At 44.8% G+C, this 23678-nt stretch overlaps 1 protein-coding gene across 1 annotated transcript in view; it reads right to left on the bottom strand.

Annotated features, from left to right (window-relative positions):
* The window catches only part of LOC147610737 (plant/protein), a 30528-nt gene extending 14293 nt beyond the window's left edge, over positions 1-16235 (bottom strand). Inside the window, exon 1 of the mRNA XM_086785207.1 lies at positions 15703-16235. Within this exon, the coding sequence (XP_086641333.1) occupies positions 15703-16060 (358 nt within the window). The 5' untranslated portion in view covers positions 16061-16235. The remainder of the gene's footprint in view (positions 1-15702) is intronic.
* Between the last annotated feature and the right edge of the window lie 7443 nt (positions 16236-23678).

The following is a 23678-nucleotide window of genomic DNA, read 5'->3' as shown; positions in this document are numbered from 1 at the left end:
TGCAGACAGACTGTGTGGGCCCATGTGCAGAGGAGGGTCACAGACCATATGCGTACAGTTCTAGGTGCGCCTCTGTCAGAGATTGAGCTTGCCGAGGCCTTGAGGGTCCTGCCGCGACATAGTTGCCCAGGGGAGGACGGACTGACGCCGGCCTTTTTTATGCGCTATTGGGACCTTTTGGGGCCAGGCCTCCGCAGGGGCTTTCAGCATGTTTTGGACACTGGGGTGATGCCACAGAGCTTTTCAGAGGGCTTGATCTATCTTATCCCCAAGGGGGAGGGAGTATCAGATGACATTCGGCATTGGAGGCCTATTACGATCCTCAATACTGTCTAAAGGTCTTAGCAAAGGCCTTGAGTTTGAGGATCCAGCCCTTCCTGGGGGAGTTGATTCATGCTACTCAGACAGGATTTGTCAAGGAGCGCAGTATCCTTGACAACATCTTTACTTTCTGGGAGGCGACGGCCCGAGCTAGATTTCTTGGCGAGGACTTGGTCGTGATGCTTCTCGATTTTGAGAAGGCATACGATAGAGTTGATTGGGGATTCTTAGAGGGCACTATGCTTCGCCTGGGCTTTGAGCCAGGATGGATCAGAGGGGTGGCAGCTTTGTATTCCACAGCTCGCAGCCAGGTGCTGATTGCAGGAGGTCGGGGGCCGAGTTTTGAGCTGACCAGATCAGTCCGTCAGGGGTGTCCTCTCGCCCCTTTCCTTTTTCTCTTCTTTGCGGAGGCTATGAGTATGTATTTGACGGCAGAGGAGGTTGGTTTGAGAGGACTTCAGCTCCCAGTCCGGGGGGAGGATTTGCTTGATGCTGAGTTTGCAGACGACACGGGCTTATTTTTGCATGGCCAAGAGGCCAATCTTATGCGGGCTGAGCAGTCGCTCCAGGTTTTTAGTGCAGCTTCGGGAGCATTGATCAATTGGCGCAAGACAGTGGCCTTTTGGATCAGTAGTGCTCCCACTCCGGCATGGAGCCCGGACCCCGGTTTTAGATGGATTCCTCCAGGCACAGCAGTGCGGTATTTGGGATGCCAGATTGGCCTCGATTTGTCACCAGAGCAGCAGATTGCCCCGCTTCTTCTGAGCATTCGGAAGAAGCTATTGTATTGGAGTACAGCTCGACTATCCTTGGCTGGGAGGGTGGTGGTGGCAAATCAGGTGCTGTTAGCGACCGTGTGGTACATTACGTCTTGCTGGATTTTCTCAAGCTCTTGCATCAGCCAGGTACAGAGGCTGATCAGGAACTTTCTGTGGTCTGGGCGGGACGGTCAGCCAGCTCGGGCAAAGGTTGCATGGGCAGTTATTACACTTCCGCTGGCTCAGGGCGGTTTGGGTATTATAGATCCAGTCGATCAGAGTAGAGCCTTATTGGAGAAGCTTATTGTTCGGGGGTTGCTTCCAGGCGCTGAGCCTTGGAAAGAGCTCCTCTTGCAGCGACTGCAGGCTCGGGCGCCCCCTGCAGGGGGTACTTGGGCACCAGAGATTCGCTGGATCTTCATAGAGATGAGGAGGACAGGCCTCAGTAGAGGATGGGAGGACAGATTTGCTTTGAGTATCCTGAGAGCTTGGGAGCTGCTGAGACCGGGGCTCTCTCAGCGGCCTCCTTCTTGTGTTGAGGAGCGGGCCAGGCAGCCGCTCATCTGGAGCCCAGCGGTTCGTACGGAGCAGGGTCATATGCTGGGTTCTCGGCCTCGTCTAGCCTGGGGACCTTTAGCGGCAGGCCCAGCTCGTAGTTTTGGAGACTGGCAAGCTTTCTGCAGTCTACCAGAGGAGATCCAGGTGGAGAGGCTGAGTCACTTCAGAGGGGGGTTGATTATGAGGGATGAAATTCAGGAGGCACTTACAGAGGAGTGGTTCACACCTCTCAAGCCAGTGGCCCCACGGTGGATGGGAGCCTTTACGCAGTTGGAGATCCTGATTGCTGTCAGAGCTAGCACTGAGGATGGCAGATGCCTCTACTATGAGATTCAGGATGAGGGCAGACTCCAGAGAGTGGAGGTGGAGTCGCCTTTGGTTGCAGAGTGCACCTTCCAGAGGATTCGGGTAGTGGCTGCCGCTTCTCGGAAGTGGCATATTGATCCCGACCCTGCTGATGTGCTCCCGGATTGGCGCATATGGGCATATGCAACGCGCCCCTTGGCCCGGCTACAGTGGGACCCCGGGGAGTACGAGTGGCATGATCCTTATGCATCCCTTGAGGCCACAGAGATCACCTTTTTCCAGTATACTGTTCGGCTGGGACGACATATTTTGACAGCGAGGAGGACGGTTTCTCCAACGGCAGCGGGGCATTGGCGATTGCAGGGACTCTCACAGGAGTTCCTGGAGGATTTCTGGGCTCGGCTCTGGGCTAGTCGGCAGGCCCGCAGGATCTCGGCTTTTCAGTGGCTGGTCGCCCACAGGGGCTCAGCAGTTGGCACTTGGCTTGTTTACAGCGGTCTTCCGGCGGCCTGCGTCCGATGCGGCCACCCTATGGAGACACAGAGACATTGCCTTTGGGACTGCCCTCAGGCACAGCAGATTTGGCTGCGGATACTGCGTATTCTTGCCCCCCTCTCTCCAGAGGGTATGTTTACGTGGGGTGCCGCTGCTTGGTCGACTTCGTCAGGGCCTGCTATGGGCTATGAGATGGAGCAGGACAGTCAGGCCATCAGATTTATTAGGGGCCAGCCTCGCCTGGTTCCGGCACCGGATTTCTCGTCCGCCAGCTGGACACAGGAGAGGGATTTACGATGGGAGCTCCTCAGCAGCCTCACTATCTGGTTCACCTGGAGGGCCCGGTGCTTTACGGCCTTTGAGGGGAGATTAGAGCCACCAGCAGAGACTGTTCGGGGGATTTGGCAGGAGTTGATCCACACCCTGCGAGGACAGTACGACCGCATCCGGGGAGACTCGGATGAGGCGATCTTACGGCGCCAAGCCTTTCACACCACTTGGCGCTGTGGCCCGTTCTACACCTTACACACGGGATGCCCCCGTTGGCACTACAGGCCACCTGTTTGGCTCTTCCCCCCCCCCCCCTATTGTATGATTTAGCCGCTCAGTTTTTTATACTGATGCTTGTATTTTGCAGCACCTAGGGAGAGTCTCCCGGGCTGCCATGATGTATTCACTACTCTTCTCTCTCTTAAGAGCAGGAGAGATCTTTTGTAGCCCTTCGGGCGTTTTTATATAACTAATGAAAGGATCTTTTCTCGGAAAAAAAAAAACTTAGCATATAGTCGATTCTGTCTTAAAATAGATAAGACAATCGGGAGGTGTCTAACATGATCCTCAAGAGTACGACTATATATCAAAATATCATCTAGGAACACCACCACAAATTTCCCCAAATGTTCACGAAAAAGATCGTTCATCATTTGCTGGAAAGTGACTGGAAATTGGTTAACCCAAAAGGTAATACGAGAAACTCATAATGGCCATACCTAGTCCGAAAGGCGGTTCTTTCCACATGCCTTTCTTGAATACGTATCTCGTGATAGCCAGTACGTAAATCTATCTTCGTGAAATATTTCGCTCCTGCTAACCGGTCAATCAGGTCATCTGATCTAGGGAGAGGATAACGGTTCTTAATTGTCAGCTTGTTCAATCTCTTGTAATCTATACACATTCTCCAGCTATTGTCCTTCTTTCTCCTAAGCAACACAGGTGCACCCCAAGGTGATTTACTCGGACGGATCTGGCCCATCCTCAAATAATCTTCGAGTTGTTTAGCCAACTCATCTTCCTCACCTTGACTCATCCTGTAAGGTGGAATACTGACAGGATGAGCACCAGCAGGGATCAAGTCAATACGATGATCTACTGCCCGTTCAGGTGGTAAACCCGATGGCAGTTCCTTAGGAAATACGTCGTGAAACGAATCAAGTATCTTCTGTAATTCTTTGCTTTCAAACACACTTAATTCATTGACATCCATGGAAGGGATGAGAAAAGGAAGAAAGTGGAATCAATACACAATGGAAAGCAGTATACAAAGAAGAATCCATTATATTTCCAAAATCAATTGTATTTACAAGAGGTCCCTGAGAGAGATGAATACAATCACCTAAAATACTATACTGGATGTCCCTATGCTGAAAAGAAAAAATATAACTAGACCAATCTATCTGGACTCGAAGAGTCTTAAACCACTCAATCCCTAATAACAAGTCTACATTTTCTAGGTGCATAACATAGCATTCCAGAGTATCTTTGTAGTCCTGAATCTGGATTGGAAGCATCTCCTCCTCGCGACGTCCCATACCGCCACGAAGCTGCTACGTAGGCCTAGGCGCCCGCCAGCCTGCTGGCCGCCTGGGTAGGCCTGGCCACAAGCCAACGTAGGCTTGGGCCTGGGTGCCTGCTCGCATGTCTGCCCACCTGCAACACGTCACGACCAGCACTGCAACGTTCGCCTCTCACGCTTTCTCTCTCTCTCTCTCTCTCTTCCTCGCTCTCATACGTGCAACCAAAAGCAAACGAACATGCTTTTTTTCTGTTTTCTCTCTCGACTCGTTCATGCGACTGCACAAACTTGAATCTTCAGCCTTCTTGCAAAGCAAACGACCCTACGATCTACCTACACCCTCATCTCACGGGTTTCTTTGATGAAAAAGCACGTACTATTCTGAAAAAACAGCAGTATGCATAAACAAAACAGCAAGCTTTTTTAACACTTACCTTTCTTCGACCTCATCTTCTCTACCTACCGACTTGCTCGTTCACGAGGCATGCTCTGATACCGCTGTCAAATCCCCACCGGATCTCCTCATGATCGTTCTTGGTACGAAACTCGAAACCTGCAAACAAACAAACAACCAACAAGGGGGTGCAGGCCTGACTCACCTCCCAACCATGACAGCCGTGGGCAAGCCCACAGTCTTGGTTGTCCCCACCGAGCCACGAGCTGAGCTAATTAGGTTGACGTACCGACCAATCTCCTCCTCGCGACGTCCCATACCGCCACGAAGCTGCCCTCGCGAGCCTCGAGATTGCTGTCGGCCTCGGCTGCGTAAAGCAGGTGCACGTCTGCACTAGATCCAAGCTCCAAGACCATAGAGCTCTCACAAACTCGCGAGACTCTATATATCCCAATAACTAACCTTCGCCACCCTTTTACAGGCTCTTGGCCGATCATCGGACGTCCACACTTGGGCGCCCGCCCGTCCATACCTGGGTGCCCGCCTGTTAGTTTATCCCTAACTCAGCTCGTCAATCAGCCTGCCTAGCTCCAAGCTTCCCCAAACCTCGAAGCTAGTCTTGTGTGCGTGTAGCACACGGTAGTTACACACTGTGCACATGACACTAGTACCTGACTTGATAGGGATGAAGCAAGGGGATGCATTTTCAGAGTTATGCAGAGCATGGGGAAGACTTCGATATCAAGAGGTTTTTATCTTCTTCGATACTGGGGCTCGTGCGAACTTCATCACCCCCGAGCTTGTAGCAAAGTTGGGCATCAAACCAGAGAAGATGGGTGTGTTACATGAGGCTACTTTGGCTTGTCCTGGACATTCGGTTGAGGTTACACCGATCATTGGGAAACTCCGTCTCAGTGTGCAGACTTACACGGACAGAGAGGATAACTTCTTCATTATGCCTTTGGAGGGTTGTGATGTTTTGTTGGGTATGCCTTGGTGCCATAAGGTTAAAGCGGTGGTAGATACTTTCAACAGGAAAATCTCTCTCACTAATAAGAATAAAGAACACACTCTTGATGTAAAGCTTAAAGGGGAATCTATTCCTGTTGTATCGGCCTCGGCTATTTTTCGTCTAATAAAGAAACATCTTTCTGTTTACTTACTGTTTGTTAAAGAGAATCAAGATACTAACCTATCTGAGCTGGATAAGGAAAGATTGGATTTTCTCAAAAGTTTTCAAGATTGTTTTTCAGAGGCTTTGCCAGGGGAATTGCCGCCTGCTAGGCTTGAGGATCATGGGATTGATTTGATTCCTGGAAGTTCACCACCGAATAAGCCACCCTACAGGGTGAGTGCAACCCAACAATAGGAGATTATGAGCTAAGTGCGTGATCTGTTGGACAAAGGGTTGATTCAACCGAGCTCTTTACCCTATTGTTCACCAGTGCTTTTGGTACAAAAGAAAGATGGTTCTTGGAGGATGTGCATTGATTACAGGGCACTGAATAAGATTACCATCAAGAATAGATTCCCTATACCTCGAATCGATGATATTTTGGATCGATTACAAGGAGCAGCTTACTTCATTCGCATTGATCTGAAGAGTGGATATCATCAAATTCGCATCAGGCCAGAAGATGTGCACAAGACAGCTTTCGGGACAACTTTTGGACTTTATGAGTTTTTGGTCATGCCTTTTGGTCTTACGAATGCTCCTGCGACTTTTAACAGGATGATGGATCGGATTTTTCGACCCCCACCATGCTTTTGTGAGCACTTTCTTTGATGATATGATTGTGTTTTCTCACTCAGAGAAGGAGCATTGGGAGCATTTGACCAAAGTCTTTGAGGAACTTAAAAAGCATAGGTTGGTTGTCAATGGAAAGAAGAGTGAATTCTTCATGCAAGAGATTCACTTTCTTGGGCACATAGTGTCTAAGGATGGCGTCAAGATGGATCCAGCAAAAGTTGAAGCGATAAAGAATTGGCCGGATTTACAAACTATTCATGATGGGAGAAGTTTCTTAGGACTTTGTTCATATTACAGGAGATTTATCCGATTCTTTGCAAAATTTGCTTCACCTTTACATCCCCTAACCAAGAAGGATGTAAAATTCCGATGGACAGTAAAGGAAGTGGAAGTTTTCAACAAGCTTAAGGAAAAGCTAACCACTAGTCCAGTTTTGGTTTTACCGGATCTTCATAAACCTTTTGTGGTACAGTGTGATGCATGCGGGAATAGCATTGGAGCTGTTCTTATGCAGGAAGGACATGTTATTGCTTATGAGAGTAGAACTCTGTCACCAACAGAAAGGAATCTACAAGTATATGAGAAGGAGCTTCTTGCGATTATTCATGCTCTTTCTACTTGGAAGCATTATCTTCTTGGGGCTGATTTCATTGTTCAGAGTGATCATCAAACTCTTCGATACTTCCTTACTCAAACGAAGCTCTCAGAGAAGCATATGAGATGGGCAAACTTTTTGTCCATGTTTCACTTTCAGATTGTTCATGTAGATGGCAAAAAGAATGTGGTAGTGGATGCTGAAACCGATCCCGTCAAGTGGGAATAGACTCCATTGGACACCCACACGCGTAATAGCACAACTTAAATATCACAATTTAAATGGACAACTTAATAACAACTGAAAATGAAATGAAATGAAATGTTGATAGATGGACACCAACACTGGGGCCAGAACGGGCCGACCCCCCCCCCCCTCAATATATGATATATTATTGGGAGTATTTAACAAATACAATGCTCCATGGGTTCAATGAACCAGATGATGTCCATGTACAACTGAGATGAATACAGTACCAAACAAGAAACTCGAAGTAGACGTTCGAAGGAGAGCGACCCACTTGAGTGGTCAAATCTCTACGGTCCTGTGCCTTCACTGGAATCCGCGGAGAGCGTCCCACTGGTGTTCCAGGACCACGCACAAACATGCGCTCCCGTACTAACGCCTGGCTCTCCCGATCTCGACACCCATGGACCGTGGTTCTCCAAAAGCTTGGACTACCCGGCACCGAACGGGTGTTAGCGGTAGAGAGAATCCTTTATCAGATTTACAAAAAAATCCTGTAGCTTGCTAATGGAAGACAAATACCCGAGGCGTTTGTGTGTAGCTACTTGAGAGAGACACCAGGACGCAGCAGCCTGTCGAGGAGGATGAGGAGCAGTTGCCTGTGGAGAAGGTGTAGCCACTTGAAGAAGGCGAAGAGATGCAATCGCCTGCAAAGTGAAGCGCAGCCTGCTGGTAGAACACAGCCGCCTGAGGATGCAGAAGCCGCCTGGCTGCAGTGGAGAAGGAGCAGTCGTCTGCAAGGGAGGAGGAGGAGGCGCAGCCGCCACAGCTGAAGAGGAGAATGAGGAGGGGCAGCCTGCTGTGGATGCGCTGCCGCCTGGAGAAGGCACAGCCGCCTGCAGGGTAGAGGGCAGCCTGCTGGAGAACAAGCGCAGCCACCTGCAGAAGGTACAGCCGCTTGCAAGGAAGGAGGAGCAGTCGCCGATGGAAGGGGGACATCCGCCTGTTGGAGAACATGCGCAGCCGTCTGCTTGTGGAGGTGGAGGTAGCGCAACCTGAGGAGGAGGAGGCGCACAATCGTCTGTCTGTACGTGAGCAGAAGGATGGTCGCTTTTCTTTTGTAGATGTTGGAGGGGAAGTATACGACCACAGCTGGCTGGCTCCCCAAGCTTGCATGGGGGCGGCCAGTTTCAAGGTGTGGTGTGGGTAGGTGGCCATGCACCCACCCCCACACACATAAGGGGTTAAGTGTGGGGTTTCCCTCCCCACCTTGGCCCACACGTGGGTGCCCACTTTTAAATGAATGTGAACTTACAACCTTATAAAATGAAAGGTTAGAAAGGAAAGCTATTAAACCAACAAGTGCAATACACTTACCACCTGTTCACACGCAACAAAACTCGTCAGAAGACAGAGCAAACTTCACGACTCACTGGTAGGCGTCCCCGCTCAGTAAGTGGCACGTCAAATAGGCAAACACAAGAATACAAGTCATGCGAAAACAGTTTCAAACATGCAAAACATGAATGCATGTGCAAATAGTATCATGGACATATCTCCCGTTCATGGAACAAGTACAAAACATCTATCGGGCACAAAAATGGCACGACAGAAAACATAAATCCTAGTCTTCCTATGGAGTGACAGTCCCATAGGTAAGACACAGATCCAGGCACGAGCCTCCCTATGGAGTGACAGTCCCATAGGCAAGACATGGCACAACTACTGGCTCTTCCATGGCGTGACCATCCCATGGATAGAACACAGTCCAGGTCATACACGGGTGGCACCAGTCTGGCTCCCATCCATGTTAAGCAAAAATACTGGCCCCTTCACATGAGACACCGGCCTGGCCTCAAGTGAACGAGACACAAATCTGGAGATGGACCAAATGGTCGGCCAATTGGTGACAGATGCCTTGTCTAGGAAACCACATGTGGCCGCCGTTTCCATTATCTTTCATCATGAACTTGATGATATGCGAGAATAGTATGCTAATGACTCAGATTTTGAGCGGATTTTTGATCGTTTGACCGAAGGAGAGCGAATTGATCATTATTCTCTCAAGGAAGGATTCTTGATGATGCATGACAAATTGTGTCACATCTCAGCTGAGGCAGAAGGTTTTGACAGAATGCCATGCTACGCCTTATGCGGGCCATCGTGGTATTGAGGCTACAGTGAAGGCTTTGGAGGCATTCTTTTATTGGCCTACTATGCGCACGGATGCTGATACTTTTGTTCGTGATTGTATCATTTGTCAGAAGGTGAAGTATGACCGTCAAAAGACACCTGGGTTACTTCATTCTTTGCCTATTCCAGATAGACCGTGGGAGAGTATTGCTATGGATTTTATCTTTGACCTTCCTAGAACAAAGAGTGGGAATGATGGCATCTGGACTATCATAGATCGTTTCAGCAAACACGCTCATTTCATTCCAGTTAGGAAGAAGATTAATGCAAAGCAAATGGTGAGGATATTTTTGACGAATATCTTCAAATACCATGGGATGCCCTCATCTATTGTTAGTGACCAACTACTAGTCACATGGTTTGATTGATGGATATACGAATATCAGCTCATCACTAACAATTTGCAGCTTTGTCACCACTGCTGATGATGATGGTCTGTCGATGCCTTCACCATCATGCTGCCGCTTCTACTGCTGCTGCCGCCGCTAATTCTGCAGCCCTGCCAGCAGGTTGTCCAACAACAGTGCTCTGCCCTCCTGAAGAGTTCGCATTTCCCTCCCTTTGGATCCATGTTCTCATCTTGGGTTGCTCCTCAATCCTAGACCTGGTCCTTGCTAAAGTATTAACTTCATCACACTATCTGTCACATAGTTGCATCCAAACTACGTTTGGATGTAATCCAAACCTTCCAAATGTTTGGAACGTTCACTAACGTTTGAAAACGTTAGTGAACGTGCACTTTTGATTTTATAGGTTTAAAAAACAGTCGCAAGTCAACGTCATTTTTTTCCCCGCTTTTTTGGTGACTAGTCTAGACTTTGCTTTGTTTATCAGGGCCAGCCTCCAAGTTTGAGGGGCCTAGCCTCTAGGAATCAGAATTGAGATCATATTCTTTGTAGTATCATGTATGACATATGTCTACAGTCTTATGATTTTGGATTTATCCATGATCCATCTCACTTTCATCTATGTTCATTGTTTAATTATTTTATTTGATATTTGCATTTGCCATTGTCACTTGTGACTTGTAAGCTGTAGGTTGTACAAAATTGAAATTAAAGGTTATTTAGTATTAGTAAGTGCTTTAATGTTCATTGATGAATCTTCAAACTTCATATTTCAAAATTTTATAAGTAAACTATAAATTTTGTATATATATATATATATATCAAGGGCAGCGTTCACTACGTTTGGAATCTTTTCAGCACATTTTCCAAACGTACTGAACGTATTGTTCACTACGTTTGGAACCACCTTGATCTATCACCATCACGATGATCGAGGGGCATTTCGTTGCTCTTCCCAAAGCCTTGCTGCACATTCTTCTTGATACCATGGTTCTTCAACTCTTGCCAATTCTACTTTTCACTCTTCAACCTATTTCTTAGAGATCCAACCGACCCTCCCAATACTCTCGAGTGTCAAATTTCTCCCATGCTCCTATCAAAACATAGTGGTTGAGTACGGTGCGATATGGTACGTGTACGGTAAGAGTACATAAAGTACGCATCAAGATAAGTACTTTAAGTATTTACTCTCTCTCTCTCTCTCTCTCTCTCTCTCTCTCTCTCTCTCTCTCTCTCTCTCTCTCTCTCTCTCTATATATATATATATATATATAGTAAAATAAGGAATATCTAGCATCCATACAAAAATAGCATGAAAGAAAATGGTCATGCTAAAATGAAAACTAGTCTATTAACTACTGAGCAATGACCACTGACTAAAATAATTAAAAAACGGGGCAAATAAGTGTTGTACATTGAACCTCGTATTTGGTACGTAGACCTTATCCGTAAGAGGTACAGTACCTATGGAGTGGTACGGAAAGTATTGAAGGTACACATCGGATGAGTACGGATACGGAATGCAACTATGTATCAAAAGCAATCTTCCAATACAATAACAGATGCTCTCTATGCCAAGCAAGCTGGACTAAGATCAAGTCAGTTTCTTGGAGAACCACGGCTGCCTACCTAGGCTCGATCTAGTTATGCCTGCAAACTAATGCTACATGCAAGACCTATGTATAGGGCCCTAACGCACATGCACAAAGCTAATTGTGAATGCAAAAACACAAACCCTGATTTTGTTGCCTATGTAAAAACGTGAACCCTAATTTGGATTTAAACTTTCCTAGGGCTAAAAACCTTGTTGTAAGGACAGATTTCATGAAAAATAGGAAATCCTAATTTTGGCTCCAAACCCTAGTTTCAAAAAACCCTAATTCTCAACATGAACAAACTCTACTTAGAATGCACCTATGCTTTGATGAGAGGTTAACACCAATCAAAACTTGGCAAGACGCAATAGAGAAGGAGAGATAGACCTAATCTATTGTGTATTACAAAACATGAATATTTACAAAATGAACTTACATCTTGACTTAAATCCTGGCTAAGCAGACCTATCTATTGATGCATACAAAGTTGGCTTGCTGATTCACAGCTTTTGTAGTGATTTCCACATGCTTGCATTATTAGGGAGTGAAAATTTCTAGCCAATGGTGTCAACACTTTTGTGTGCAACAATGAGATGGCTATGAATGATCTTTGGCCTGCCTTTGTATATGGAATTGATAGTAAGTCATGTTCAAGCCGGGTAGGGCTTTTATGACCCCAAAAAGTCATCAAAAGGCCCTTCATTGTGTCATATTGTGCCCAACTTGTGTCCCAATTATTGGTCTATGTCCTAGGCACCTCCGGGCACCTATTGGTCACAGGTCACTTTTCCCCGTACTTTGCCTAGTAGGCAACTACAAAAAGAAATATTAACATGTGGCACTCACATGGGTGATGCAAGTGACATATCTAAATAATGATTTGAGGGTGTCTGAGCTTGATCACTCTCACATTAGGATCAATATCCACCAAGAAAGCTAGTACTGGTACTAATATAGTGTCATTTCCCATTTCAGTTCGTGGTCTTGAAAAATATACTCCGTAAAGAGAAAAACCGAAACTTCTAACTACAAACAACATTGCTAATCTGTAATGTGCAAGACATGCATTGACTAATCCCAAGCTAATCCTGAAGAGGCAACAAGATAAAGACAGATTAGAACCAGATGTTTGAGCAGGTGTTGCTGATTTGGCAGGGAATGACTAATGGAGGACTTTGGGTTGCTGTCGGCCAGCACATGAGAGAACAAAAGGACCTGTCAGCTGCAACACAATGTGGATTTTTGTCCAGGACCTGTGGCCAACCAGCAGTCGGCCAGTCCATCAAATTATTCTAAGCCTATAAAAGGCAACTAGGCTCATCGATTTGAGTCATTCAGTCCAGCCAGGACTAGGTCAAGATTTTAGGCATAGACTAGGTTACACACCTTTTCATAAAGGCAGCCTATGGCTGCAGAATCTGTACTACCATTTTGTACTATAAGAACATACTGAATACTCAGCTATCTCTCTCTCTATCTCTCTCTCTCTCTCTCTCTCTCCTCTCTCTTTTGCACGCATTTTTGCATCAGCATGTTCCAAGATGTGTTTAGGGCTGAAAGAAGAATCCCAAAGCTTCCAAATGTTACCAAATTCTCCATGCGTTTTTGCATCAACATGTTCCACGATGTGTTTAGGGCTGAAAGAAGACTCCGAGAGCTTCCGCAAATGTAACATTTGGTAACATTTTGGAAGCTTTGGGAGTCTTCTTTCAACCCTAAACACATCTTGGAACATGCTGATGCAAAAACACATGCAGAAGAGAGAGCAAAGAGAGAGAGAGAGAGAGAGAGAGAGAGAGAGAGAGCTGAGTATTCACTATATTCTTATAGTACAAAAGAATAAAAAAGGTAGTACAGATTCTACAGCCATAGGCTGCCTTTATGAAAAGGTGTGTAACCTAGTCTATGCCTAAAATCATGACCCAATCTTGGATGGACTGAATGCCTCAAATCGATGAGCCTAGTTGCCTTTTATAGACTTAGAATAACCTAATGGGAGGGCAGAAGGACCTGGCGGCTGCAGCACAATATGTGGATTTTTGTCCAAGACCTGGCCGACCAGCAGTTGGCCAGTCCATTAGGTTATTCTAAGCCTATGAATTTTTGTCCAGGACCTGGCCGACCAGCAGTTGGCCAGTCCATTAGGTTATTCTTCACCGGCATCACATGAGAGAACAAAAGGATCTGTTAGGGCTGCAGCACAATATGTGGATTTTTGTCCAGGACTTGGCCAACCAATAGTCGGCCAGTCCATCAAGGCTCATCAATTTGAGGCATTCAGTCCATCCAAGACTGGGTCATGATTTTAGGCATAGACTAGGTTACACACCTTTTCATAAAGGCAGCCTATGGCTGCAGAATCTGTACCACCTTTTTGTACTATAAGAATATGCTGAATACTCAGCTATCCCTCTCTCTCTCTCTCTCCTCTCCTCTGTATGCATTTTTGCATCAGCATGTTCCAAGATGTGTTTAGCGCTGAAAGAAGACTCCCAAAGCTTCCGCATGTAACATTGGTCATCAGGCTCACCAAGGCTAAACACTGATTCAGTCCCAGACGAAGGTGCACAGGTCCAAGGTACAGGAAAGTGCACAGGTACGAGGCCCAAGGCAAGGAACACAAGACATGTAAGAATTCCCGGGAGGTTGGTTGGTGCCGCTCCACAAGGCCCACCGGAATGGCAATCATGTGTTTCAAGTGCCACTTGGGGCACACCAGGAAAGGCTTTCAAGCGACGGTTCCATGGAAGGTTGATCCTCCAAGGGGTGGAGTGAGAGTACCAAACTCAATAGTCGGGAAAGAAGACTAGAGACACTGTCCAAGGACAAAGCAAGAATGGAATGGGGACTAGATGGAACAAATGCATAGATCTTCATTAGCGCTAGAAAGGATTCAGAGACCGTCGGGCCGGGTGTTCAATGAAAAGGTTGCCAGAGAGGGAAGGATGACAAGGGGACTCCAGGATTAGAGAATGGAATGATGATAGTCATTCAAGAACACAAATTGGAATCCCATCATCAAGTTTAGCAGAGGGGGATGTCATGTGCAAGACATACATTGACTAATCCGAGGCTGATCCTGAAGAGGCAACGAGATAAAGACAGATCATAACCAGATGTTTAAGCAAGTGTTGCTGATTTGGCAGGAAATCACTGATGGAGGACTTTGGGTTGCTGTCGGGCAGCACATAAGAGAACAGAAGGACCTGTCCGCTGCAGCAAAATATGTGGATTTTTGTCCAAGACCTGGCCGACCAGCAATCGGCCAGTCCATCACGTTATTCTAAGCCTATAAAAAGGCAACTAGGCTCATCGATTTTAGGCATTCAGTCCATCCAGGACTGGGTTATGATTTTAGGCATAGCCTAGGTTACACACCTTTTCAAATAAAGGCAGTCTATGGCTACAGAATCTGTACTACCTTTTTGTACTATAAGAATATACTGAATACTCAGCTCTCTCTCTCTCTCTGCTCTCTCTTCTACATGCGTTTTTGCAGCAGCACGTTCCAGGATGTGTTTAGGGCTGAAAGAAGACTCCTAGAGCTTCCGCATGTAGCATAATCATTCCCTTTGTATCATTATGTAGACTTTAACTACCATTTGTAAGGATAAATTAGGTATTTCTAGCCCTTTGTTGAATAAGAATTGCTTACTTTGTCTCGCTAGATGATTCTTTACATTCACGAGTTCAGACAGCATTGCAATTTCAACAAATTCCTTAGAATTTGACATTCAATGTAGCAATCCTAAAGCCTCTTAAAGCTTTTGATGTGGTATAACTTTGATCTTTATTTCTTTGGTCACCATGCTACATGTATAATCCCTCGGACCACAGATTTCGCTCAAGGCCTCCATGATTTTCATGTTTCTACTCATAAGTGATTTTGGCCGGCCTTAGATGTTTCCACCTTTCTAAGGCTCAAAGTGATTTTGACCCCAAGCAACTCAGTCAAAAAATGAAGAATTAGTCAGACTTTGAGGAGCTTGCAAAGAAGGAAAGTGCGCAATCTATCATAAGGGTAGAGAAATCCCTATTTTTAGTTGACGTGAGGAATAGCATCCCAGGTCCGCTAGATGATTAATAGGATTTTTCTTTCTTTCGAATGTTTTCCATTGCTGGACCATATTTTGGTTCAAGACCTTAATATTCTTCATATTGTATTTGGTCTCAAAGGTCAATATGGCCTTTCATAGACGTTGAAATTCTCACTCTCTCTCTCTCTCTCTCACACACACACACACATATAACTATGTATTTCAAGCTTGCCTGGAACATTCCATAGCCATGAATATGGAGCAAATTCTGGATAGCACCTGGTAAATTTTATGATAGACATGGTGCTCTCTAAGTAGACGGTTTCCCAAAAGCAAATTGCAACATCTCAGACAAAATTAGAAGAGCGGACCAACCATCGTAGCTGCTAGTATCGATGCTCTGCTCCAACTGCCGCCGCATATCGTACGCTCGGGACGACACCTGCTTGAGGAAGCCGTCCGACGTGGGAGGGATCTGACCATCCAGATTGAGCGCCTGGTCAACATCAGGCTCTTCCTCATCGGGGCCGTCTGAGCTGCCGAAAGGTCCCGGGACCTTAGATGATGCGCAGCAGGCCCATCTGAAGGCCCTGGTGGGCGGGCAGGAGATGCACAGGCGGTGTGAAATGAGTAGATTTGGACGGGCAAATGAGTGCGATTTGGGGACAGCGTCCAACCTGACGGGGAGATCGGAGGGCAGGAGGATGGAATCGATTGGGGGGGCAAGCGCCATCGCCGTCACCAGGGTTTGAGCAAGCTTCAGAGGCTTCTGTGAGGGTTTGCAAGAATAGGCGCGAACTGCTAGCAGGGTTGCGGGTTAGTAAGCGGGAAAGAAGCAGAGAGAACGGTTCTTCTCAGGCACAAGAGTTCGAGATATTTTGAAACTCCGTTTGCGTGCCCTCCCTGTGCATCTCATTTTGACTCGCCACCACCACCACGTGTGCCCCCCCGCCAAAAAAAAAAAAAAAAATGTATGAATCTTGATTTCGCCACATCAGAAAAAGCCTTCTCCTCAAAAAAATGCAAGATTTAGTTATATTATTCATATTAGCGTGAAGGAAGTGTTTGTTCAAAATTGCAGCCCGCCCTTTAAAATGGCCGGTCGAGAGAGTCTCTTCTTCTAGTTGATAGAAACTCAATAATTGTGTAAAAATTTCAAAAAGTAATGCTATTTTCGTTGCACATGAAAAAATGAAAAAGGAACTCATATTCTTCCTAAAAGTCAGGACCTATTCTTGCTAAATGTGTCTAGGAAATGCAGAGCTCGGTGTGTATATTGCACGTGCCATGTATGGGCAATGCGCTAAAGGTGTGCTTGTGTAGAAGCTCCACTCCAACACATCACTTTCTTTGACTCTTATCTTTCTCGACTCTGACACATGGTTAGGGATAGGAAATTGAGTGTTGACTGGCCAATAAGACGATTGTGAATGAGATTAGGTTGTCCATGAGAATAGAATAATTTTGGACAACCAATATGGCGTGTACCAATATTGGTAAACCATAAGTTATGGGTGGCTTGCCAAACATGGTCAAATGGATCCGAGCAATTCTTGAGTCTATGTTTGAAGTGTTAGTGGCGAACTTGCTTAAAACATGTCAATGTCGCCAAAAAGAAGTGAAGAGTTTGAAACCGTGAGATGGGTTGAAACCGTGAGAAGGGTCGAAACTGTGAGATGGTCAAAACTGTGAACTATTTAAAGCCGTGAGATGGTTAAAACCGTGAGATAGGTTAATCCGTGAGAAGGTAGGGTTTGAAACCCGTGAAAGTGCAGATTTTTGAACCGTGAAAGTGCAGGTTTTTGTACCGTGAAAGTGCAAGTTTTTTGACCAAGTCCTTTGTGTAACTTGTGAGTTTTGATCATTTGTTAGAGTTAAATTGTGAGTTATTATCTTATGTCTTGAGTGTAGAATATAAGATCAAACACACGCATGTAGTAATCGCACTTTGGATCGTTTGCAAGAATTAATCATGACATGCAATTTGATTACTTAAAAGAAAGAAAGAAACAAAAAGAAGAACACAAAGGCAAGGCACAAGCTCCCACCTCAACCCAAAGATGCCGAATACGGGGCAAACGAGCACTTGGGAATCGAGAGCAGTGAGATGCAATGCTTGGTGATGCACACATGGAAGAATTACAAAAGCAGAATGGACAAATAAGGAAAAAATGTGATTTTATGGCACGGTCGTCGGCCTGGCGACTGTCTTAATGAAGTATGCCACGTGGCATTCCATGATTGGCCGAGGGAAGGTGACCATTTCACGCCGCGAAGTAGTAAGGCAGTTTCACGGCATGAACCATTTAGAACCAATTCACGGCGTGAACTGTTTTGGACTGTTTCATGGCATGAACTGTTTTATGTTGAGTGCATGCAAGGTTGATACCCTATGTTCCTTTCCTGCTCACACACTCAATCATGCAGTCAAAAGTTGGTTGAATGAAGCAAAGGATCATGTTTCATGGCATGAATATTAAACATTTTTACCTTGTATCCATTTTTGAGTAATCGATACCTTTGTACTTCTTTTTGTTTATTGCCATGGAAACCAAGGTGGTACTTTGGCACTTCTAGGTATTTGTTGTTGCAATCATTTTAGCTCCATGTGAGAGTGCTTGATCTTTCCCTCCATCCAACTGAAGAGTACCTCTACTGAATCTTGTTGATTGGGATTTGTCTTCGTCTCATTTGGTTGCACCTTTTCTCTTTTTTTTCTCCTTATCTTTGTCTAGGTCTTGGGTGCAGTTGGCAGTAGTGCTATCTTCACTTCACCGTGTTGAATCGGCTTCTTCCTCCAAACCAATTTTTGTGCTTTCCTAGCATTTGTTTTAGCGAGGAATTGGTCTTGGTTGCTCTTATTGTCCCTTCCTGTGTTTTTGAAGGTATTTGCAGTACTGAACTTTGGGTGGGATTTTGGCACCTAGATTGTTAAATTGCCCGAGTAATAGCCTTGTCCAGCTAGCAAATCCCTTCAAATCCATTGCTTTTGAGTGCCTTGTAGATATGCTGGCTTTGTTTGGAATACTGCTGGCTAACATTGGAAGGCCATCTCTGTCCCTTGCCTATAGCTCGAACTTTTTGCCCTGATTTCTCAATTACTCCTTTTGCATCACTATATATCTGGGCTAAGAGTTGATTTTTAGGCACTCACTACTGAATTACTGGTGACTTTGGCTGTTTTTTTGCGTATGGACTGTGGGGTTGATGCTTTCTCTAGTACTTGAGATGCTTTCTTTGGCATTGGTGTTTCCATACCATCAATCATAGCCTACTTCCCCTTGTTTATTGGGCTCCATAAGGGCACAGGAATGATATTGTTTCCTTCGTCCAGTTGTGCAACCCTCTTTTCCCACTAGATATTACAATTGCTGGCATAAATCCAAGATCGTCCAAGGATCATTTCTTCCTCTATAGTTCCTGCAGGCATAACAAACACATTTCCAACCAAGGGATTATTTCTAATGGAAATATTAACACTTAGGAATCCTACAGCTTTGGTAGTTAACAAGTGCACACTTCGTACTTGTGCATTGGTGGCCTCAAGGTGTGGTTTGTCTAGAGCTTCCCATGTCTCATAAGAGATCACACTATGACTTAATCTCGTATCTATTAATGCAATGCTTGTTGCATTACTTTTAGTCATAGAGACTTTCACCCTGAGCCGTGCTGGCTCAATGTCTAGGTCATCCTCATCAAGGAGAGTTAGTGAAGCCATGTTCACATGCAGTACTCTCTCTTGGAGTATTTGTTTGGCCTTGGCTTCTTCCTGATGCTTAATTTTTTCCTTGGCTAGCTCTTTCTGTTATTTTAATAGATGCTCTTGCATGAGCATCTCTTGGGTCAGTGGTCCATAATACTTTTAAATCTTGCTTCCATTGATGTTACCCTCCATTTGTATGCCCTCAATTGTTTCAATTCTGACTGACTCGAGGTATGATTTCGGACACTCGGAAAGGTCCTAATCCTCTGTACTTGAGTTTCTTTTTTTTTTTGTGCTTCCGACACCATGCATGAGGACGAGGTCCCCCGTTTTTGGTTCTTTTTGTTTCAGGTTCTTGTCAAACCAACGCTTCCTTCGTATTTTTTCGACCATAAGACCATGTGATGCAATTAGTCAAGTTTCTCCAAGTTAACCAAACTTTCGACTAATGCATTCTCAATTAATCGTTCTTGCACCGCAATTCACAGGCTTGAAACTAAGTACTCCATAGGCCTTACTGCCTTAACGCCATAAGCTAAACGAAAGGGAGTATATCCTGTCGCTCGCTACCTTATACGATATTCGGTATGCCCATAAAGCTGCAGTTAGCTTATGTTCCCAATCCACATGACTTGCTTCCAATTTTTTTGTCAAGATAGTACACAAAATCTTATTTGTACTCTTCGCTTGACCATTTGCCTATGGATAATAAGGGGATGACCTCCAGTGGACAAGATATCTAGCAAATAAGTGATCAATCACCTTATTATTAAAGTGTGAACTGCGATCATTGACTAATTCCAATGGGTAGCTGAATCTCGAAATGATTTGTTCATATAATAACTTAGCTGTTGTTCGTGCATTAGCTCGCTTAGAAGCTTTGGCCTCTGCCCATTTCGTGAAATAGGCTGTGGCCATGATGACATATTGGGCTTGTGATGGATGCACAACTGGACTAATAGGCCCAACAAAATCAATTCCCCATTTCTCAAAAGGTTGTCTTACAATAACAGGGGTAAGCGGCATCCTATCACTTTGTTATGGAATAGGAAATCTTTGACACTATTTCCATCTTTTTAAAAACTTCATGGTATCCCCAAATAATGTAGGCCACCATAGTCCCGCTTGAAGCACCTTGCGAGCTGTAATTTCCCTAGTGAAGTGTCCTCCAGCTATTCCTCAGTGTGCTTCATCTAATATTGTGACAAATTCGTCTTCCCACACACATCTCCTTAAGTGTCCTTACCTAGCTCGTATAATTCTCCAGCAATTAATTGATAAGGTGCATCCAGCTTAATAAGCTGACGCATTTTATCTTTGTTCAAAGGTAATTCTTTGCGAAAAACCATAAGCTAGATAGTCTGATATTTCTTCCCTCCATTTAGGCACCATGTCTAGTTAAAACAAACAAGCATATGGGATATCATCATCAACACCAGTTGTTGCTGGTTTCCCATTTGGAATTCTCGACATACGATCGGCCAACACATGTTGTGTTCCCTTTCTTATCGTGACCATGAAGTCAAATTCCAATAGTAATAAAAACGAGCGTGTGATTCTTCCCATGTTGCTAGGCTTATTCACCAAGTATAATAAGGCATGATGGTCCACAAAGAATACAATTTTGTTAGCTAATAGGTAATGTCGATACTTCTTGACAGCATAAACCATGGCCAAACCCTCTCCTTCTGTGGTGGTATAATTCACCTGTGTATCATTCGATTGGCGACTGGCGAAGCAGACTAGGTAGTCCAGTTTGAGCTCACCAAGCTATGCCAATACACATCCTATAGCGAAGTTCGATGCATTGATGTGTACATGGAATATAAGATCCCAGTTAGGTGGTCTCAGAATTGGTGCACTAGCCAGTGCTTGCTTCAATTTATCATATGCTTCTTGGCATTCTTCAGTCCATTCAAAGACAATGAGTAGCCTATATAATGGTTTGGCAATTTTAGCATAAAATACTATGAAGCACAATAATACCCAACATGGCCCATAAACCTCTATACACCTTTGTAATTAGTGGACGGGGGTAGTTTCAAGATCAATTTAACTTTGCCTTCGTCAGTGGAGATACCGTTCTTAAGAGACAATGTGTCCCAAGATCACACCGTGTTTAACCCAAAATTGGAATTTTAAAGGATTTAAGGATATACGATACAATCGACATCGCTCAAACACCTTTCTTAAGCAAGAAAAATGGTCTAACCATTGGGAGTGTACACACAGATCATCAATGAATACCTCCAATCACTTTTGCAAGTAGTCTTTGAAGGATGTACACATTAATCCTTGGAACGTTAATGGGGCATTGGTGAGACCGAAAGGCATAACTTTGTAAGAAAAAGTCCCCCACATTGTATTGAAGGCCATTTTATGCTGGTCTTCGAGTGCTATAGACACCTAATTGTAGCCTGAAAAACCCGTCTAAGAAGCTGTAAGCTTCTTCACCAACTACTCTTTCCAAAACGTGTTCCGTATAAGATAATGGGTAATGGTCCTTTCTAGTAGTTGCATTGACCTTTTTGAGATCGACACAGACCCTAAGTTTCTCGTTCTTCTTTGGCACTATCACGATTGTGATAACCAATTCGTGTGTTCTATCTCGTAGATGAAGTTCGGAGCAATGAGTTTATAAATTTCCACCTTTACAATTGCTATATATTTAGGATTCATCTGGTATGATTTTTTCCTAGTTGGTCTTGATCCGTCCATGATTGGGATCATGTTGTACCACTTCAGGTGTTACGCCCTTAATCTCTTTGTAGTTCCAGGCGAAAAAATCCTTAAACTCCTTAAGAAGAGCAACAAGCTCCTTTTTCTCAGCTAGAATCAAGTCCTTAGCAATATAAACAGGTTTGGTTTCCTCCCCTGGCTTTGCAATATCAATTTCCTTGACCTCAGTTGGGCCATCGTATGGCCATCGTATGATGTAGATAAAGCATCTTCCTTAACTCTTTTGGCCGTCAATTAGACCACTTTTCGTTTGTCAATTGTGTATGTCTTGAAATGATATGGCATTGAAAGTAGGTTGGGTTTATCCTCATCCTCTCTTTTTGTTTTAGCCATCACCTTCTTAGCCTCACGCTCGGCTTTTGCCAAAGCCTTGTTTCGTTTTCGGTGCCTTGCTTTTGTAAGCTTAAGCGTTTTTGATTCTTTAAGGGTGACTTCCTCCCTATGTTTCCCTTTAAGGGATATCTTACTCAACTCCTCACAGGCAATTCTTAGAAAACTCATTGTGTATCTTAGTAGCTTCAAGGTATCTCAGCCCACTGGGTATCTGTGGGTTTCTTCGTAGTAGTAGGGCATTTCGTCGACGAGCGATATATCGTTTCTGCTTTCGCCATCTTCTAAGGCATTGGGCACCGGTACGGCCTTGTGATCTAGTCCCTTCTCTGCTGGAAGCTTCCTCCTCTGATTCCTCTTCAATGGGTTGCCAATTGACCATATAGATAGAGGTAGTGGAAACATTCCCAGATTCAACGTATTGGGTTTCTTGGGGCTCTATAACATCTATGATGGCTAGCACATGCATCTAGTTTTCACTGAAATCTGGAGGAGATAGTGATGCATACATTTTTTATTCCTCTTCCTCCTTTGAAAATTCCACTGTGGGTTGGCATACTTGTACGGATGTGGTTCGACAGATGTGGTTCGCTCGGTTGTGACCAAATCATTACCAAATAGTTGCCCTTCCATGGGGTGTGCTTTCCACGTTCGTAGATCTATCTTTAGGATTTGTGAGTCCCTTCGAACATACACATGGTCTAATGCCCAATCATGCACCAATTCGGATTCCCTCATGAAGGGTCTCCCCAAGATTATGTGATATGAGTATGGTTGGCGCAGAAAGTCCATTACCACAAATGTATGACGATAGCGGAACGTAAAGAGTTTCACACATTCTCCAAAAGTCCCATGGGTCTTGAAGATGTTCCGTCTGCCATTTTAACAGAAAGATTTGCACTTTTCAGGTTGAGTTTTCCCTAATTTTCCTAACATCGTTTTGTGAGGATGTTGAGTCCCGCCCCACCATCCAAGATAGCAACTACTTGGTATCTGTTATGACGAATTTATTGAGATTACAAGCTCGATGATAGCTAGAGCCAAGCACGATATGGCATGGTAGATAGCAGCATGTATGTGGCAATAAATGGCCGCGTCCAGCTGGCCACAGTGTGTGGACATTAGGTAGGGTTATTTGGTGTGTGAACACAACATATTAGTGTGTGGTGTGTAGTTCTCTTCTATTATGCATTATGTGAGAGTGGATATGGCTTCCCTCTATGGTTGAGGTTACACTACTGGATTAGGGTTTGCTCTCTTGTGTGTGTGCTCTCTCTTTTATCAGTCTTATATCATGGTATCAGAGCCTGGTGCTCTCTATTAGGGTTTTGTGAGTGAGTAAAGAAGAGGAAAATTTTCTATTTTGGAGCTATCCATTGTGGAGCTTGGAGCTTGGAGCAAAGAGAAGCTGGAAGCACACCCCTACTCAACAGATCTAAAAGCTGGTAAGCAAAGCTAAACACCCTTGAGCGGATTGCAGGCGATTTGACACAAGCAAAGCAGGATTTGAGTTGCCCAAAGCAAGTGAAAATTCTAGTTTTTTTCAAGCTTTAATGGAAAGCATGAGAGCTTGATTGGA

Source organism: Cibotium barometz, chromosome 48, assembly GCF_041138505.1.
Source record: "Cibotium barometz isolate CiBa-2024 chromosome 48, ASM4113850v1, whole genome shotgun sequence".
Taxonomy (NCBI): Eukaryota; Viridiplantae; Streptophyta; class Polypodiopsida; order Cyatheales; family Cibotiaceae; genus Cibotium; species Cibotium barometz.
This window is presented reverse-complemented; position numbering and strand designations above follow the sequence as displayed.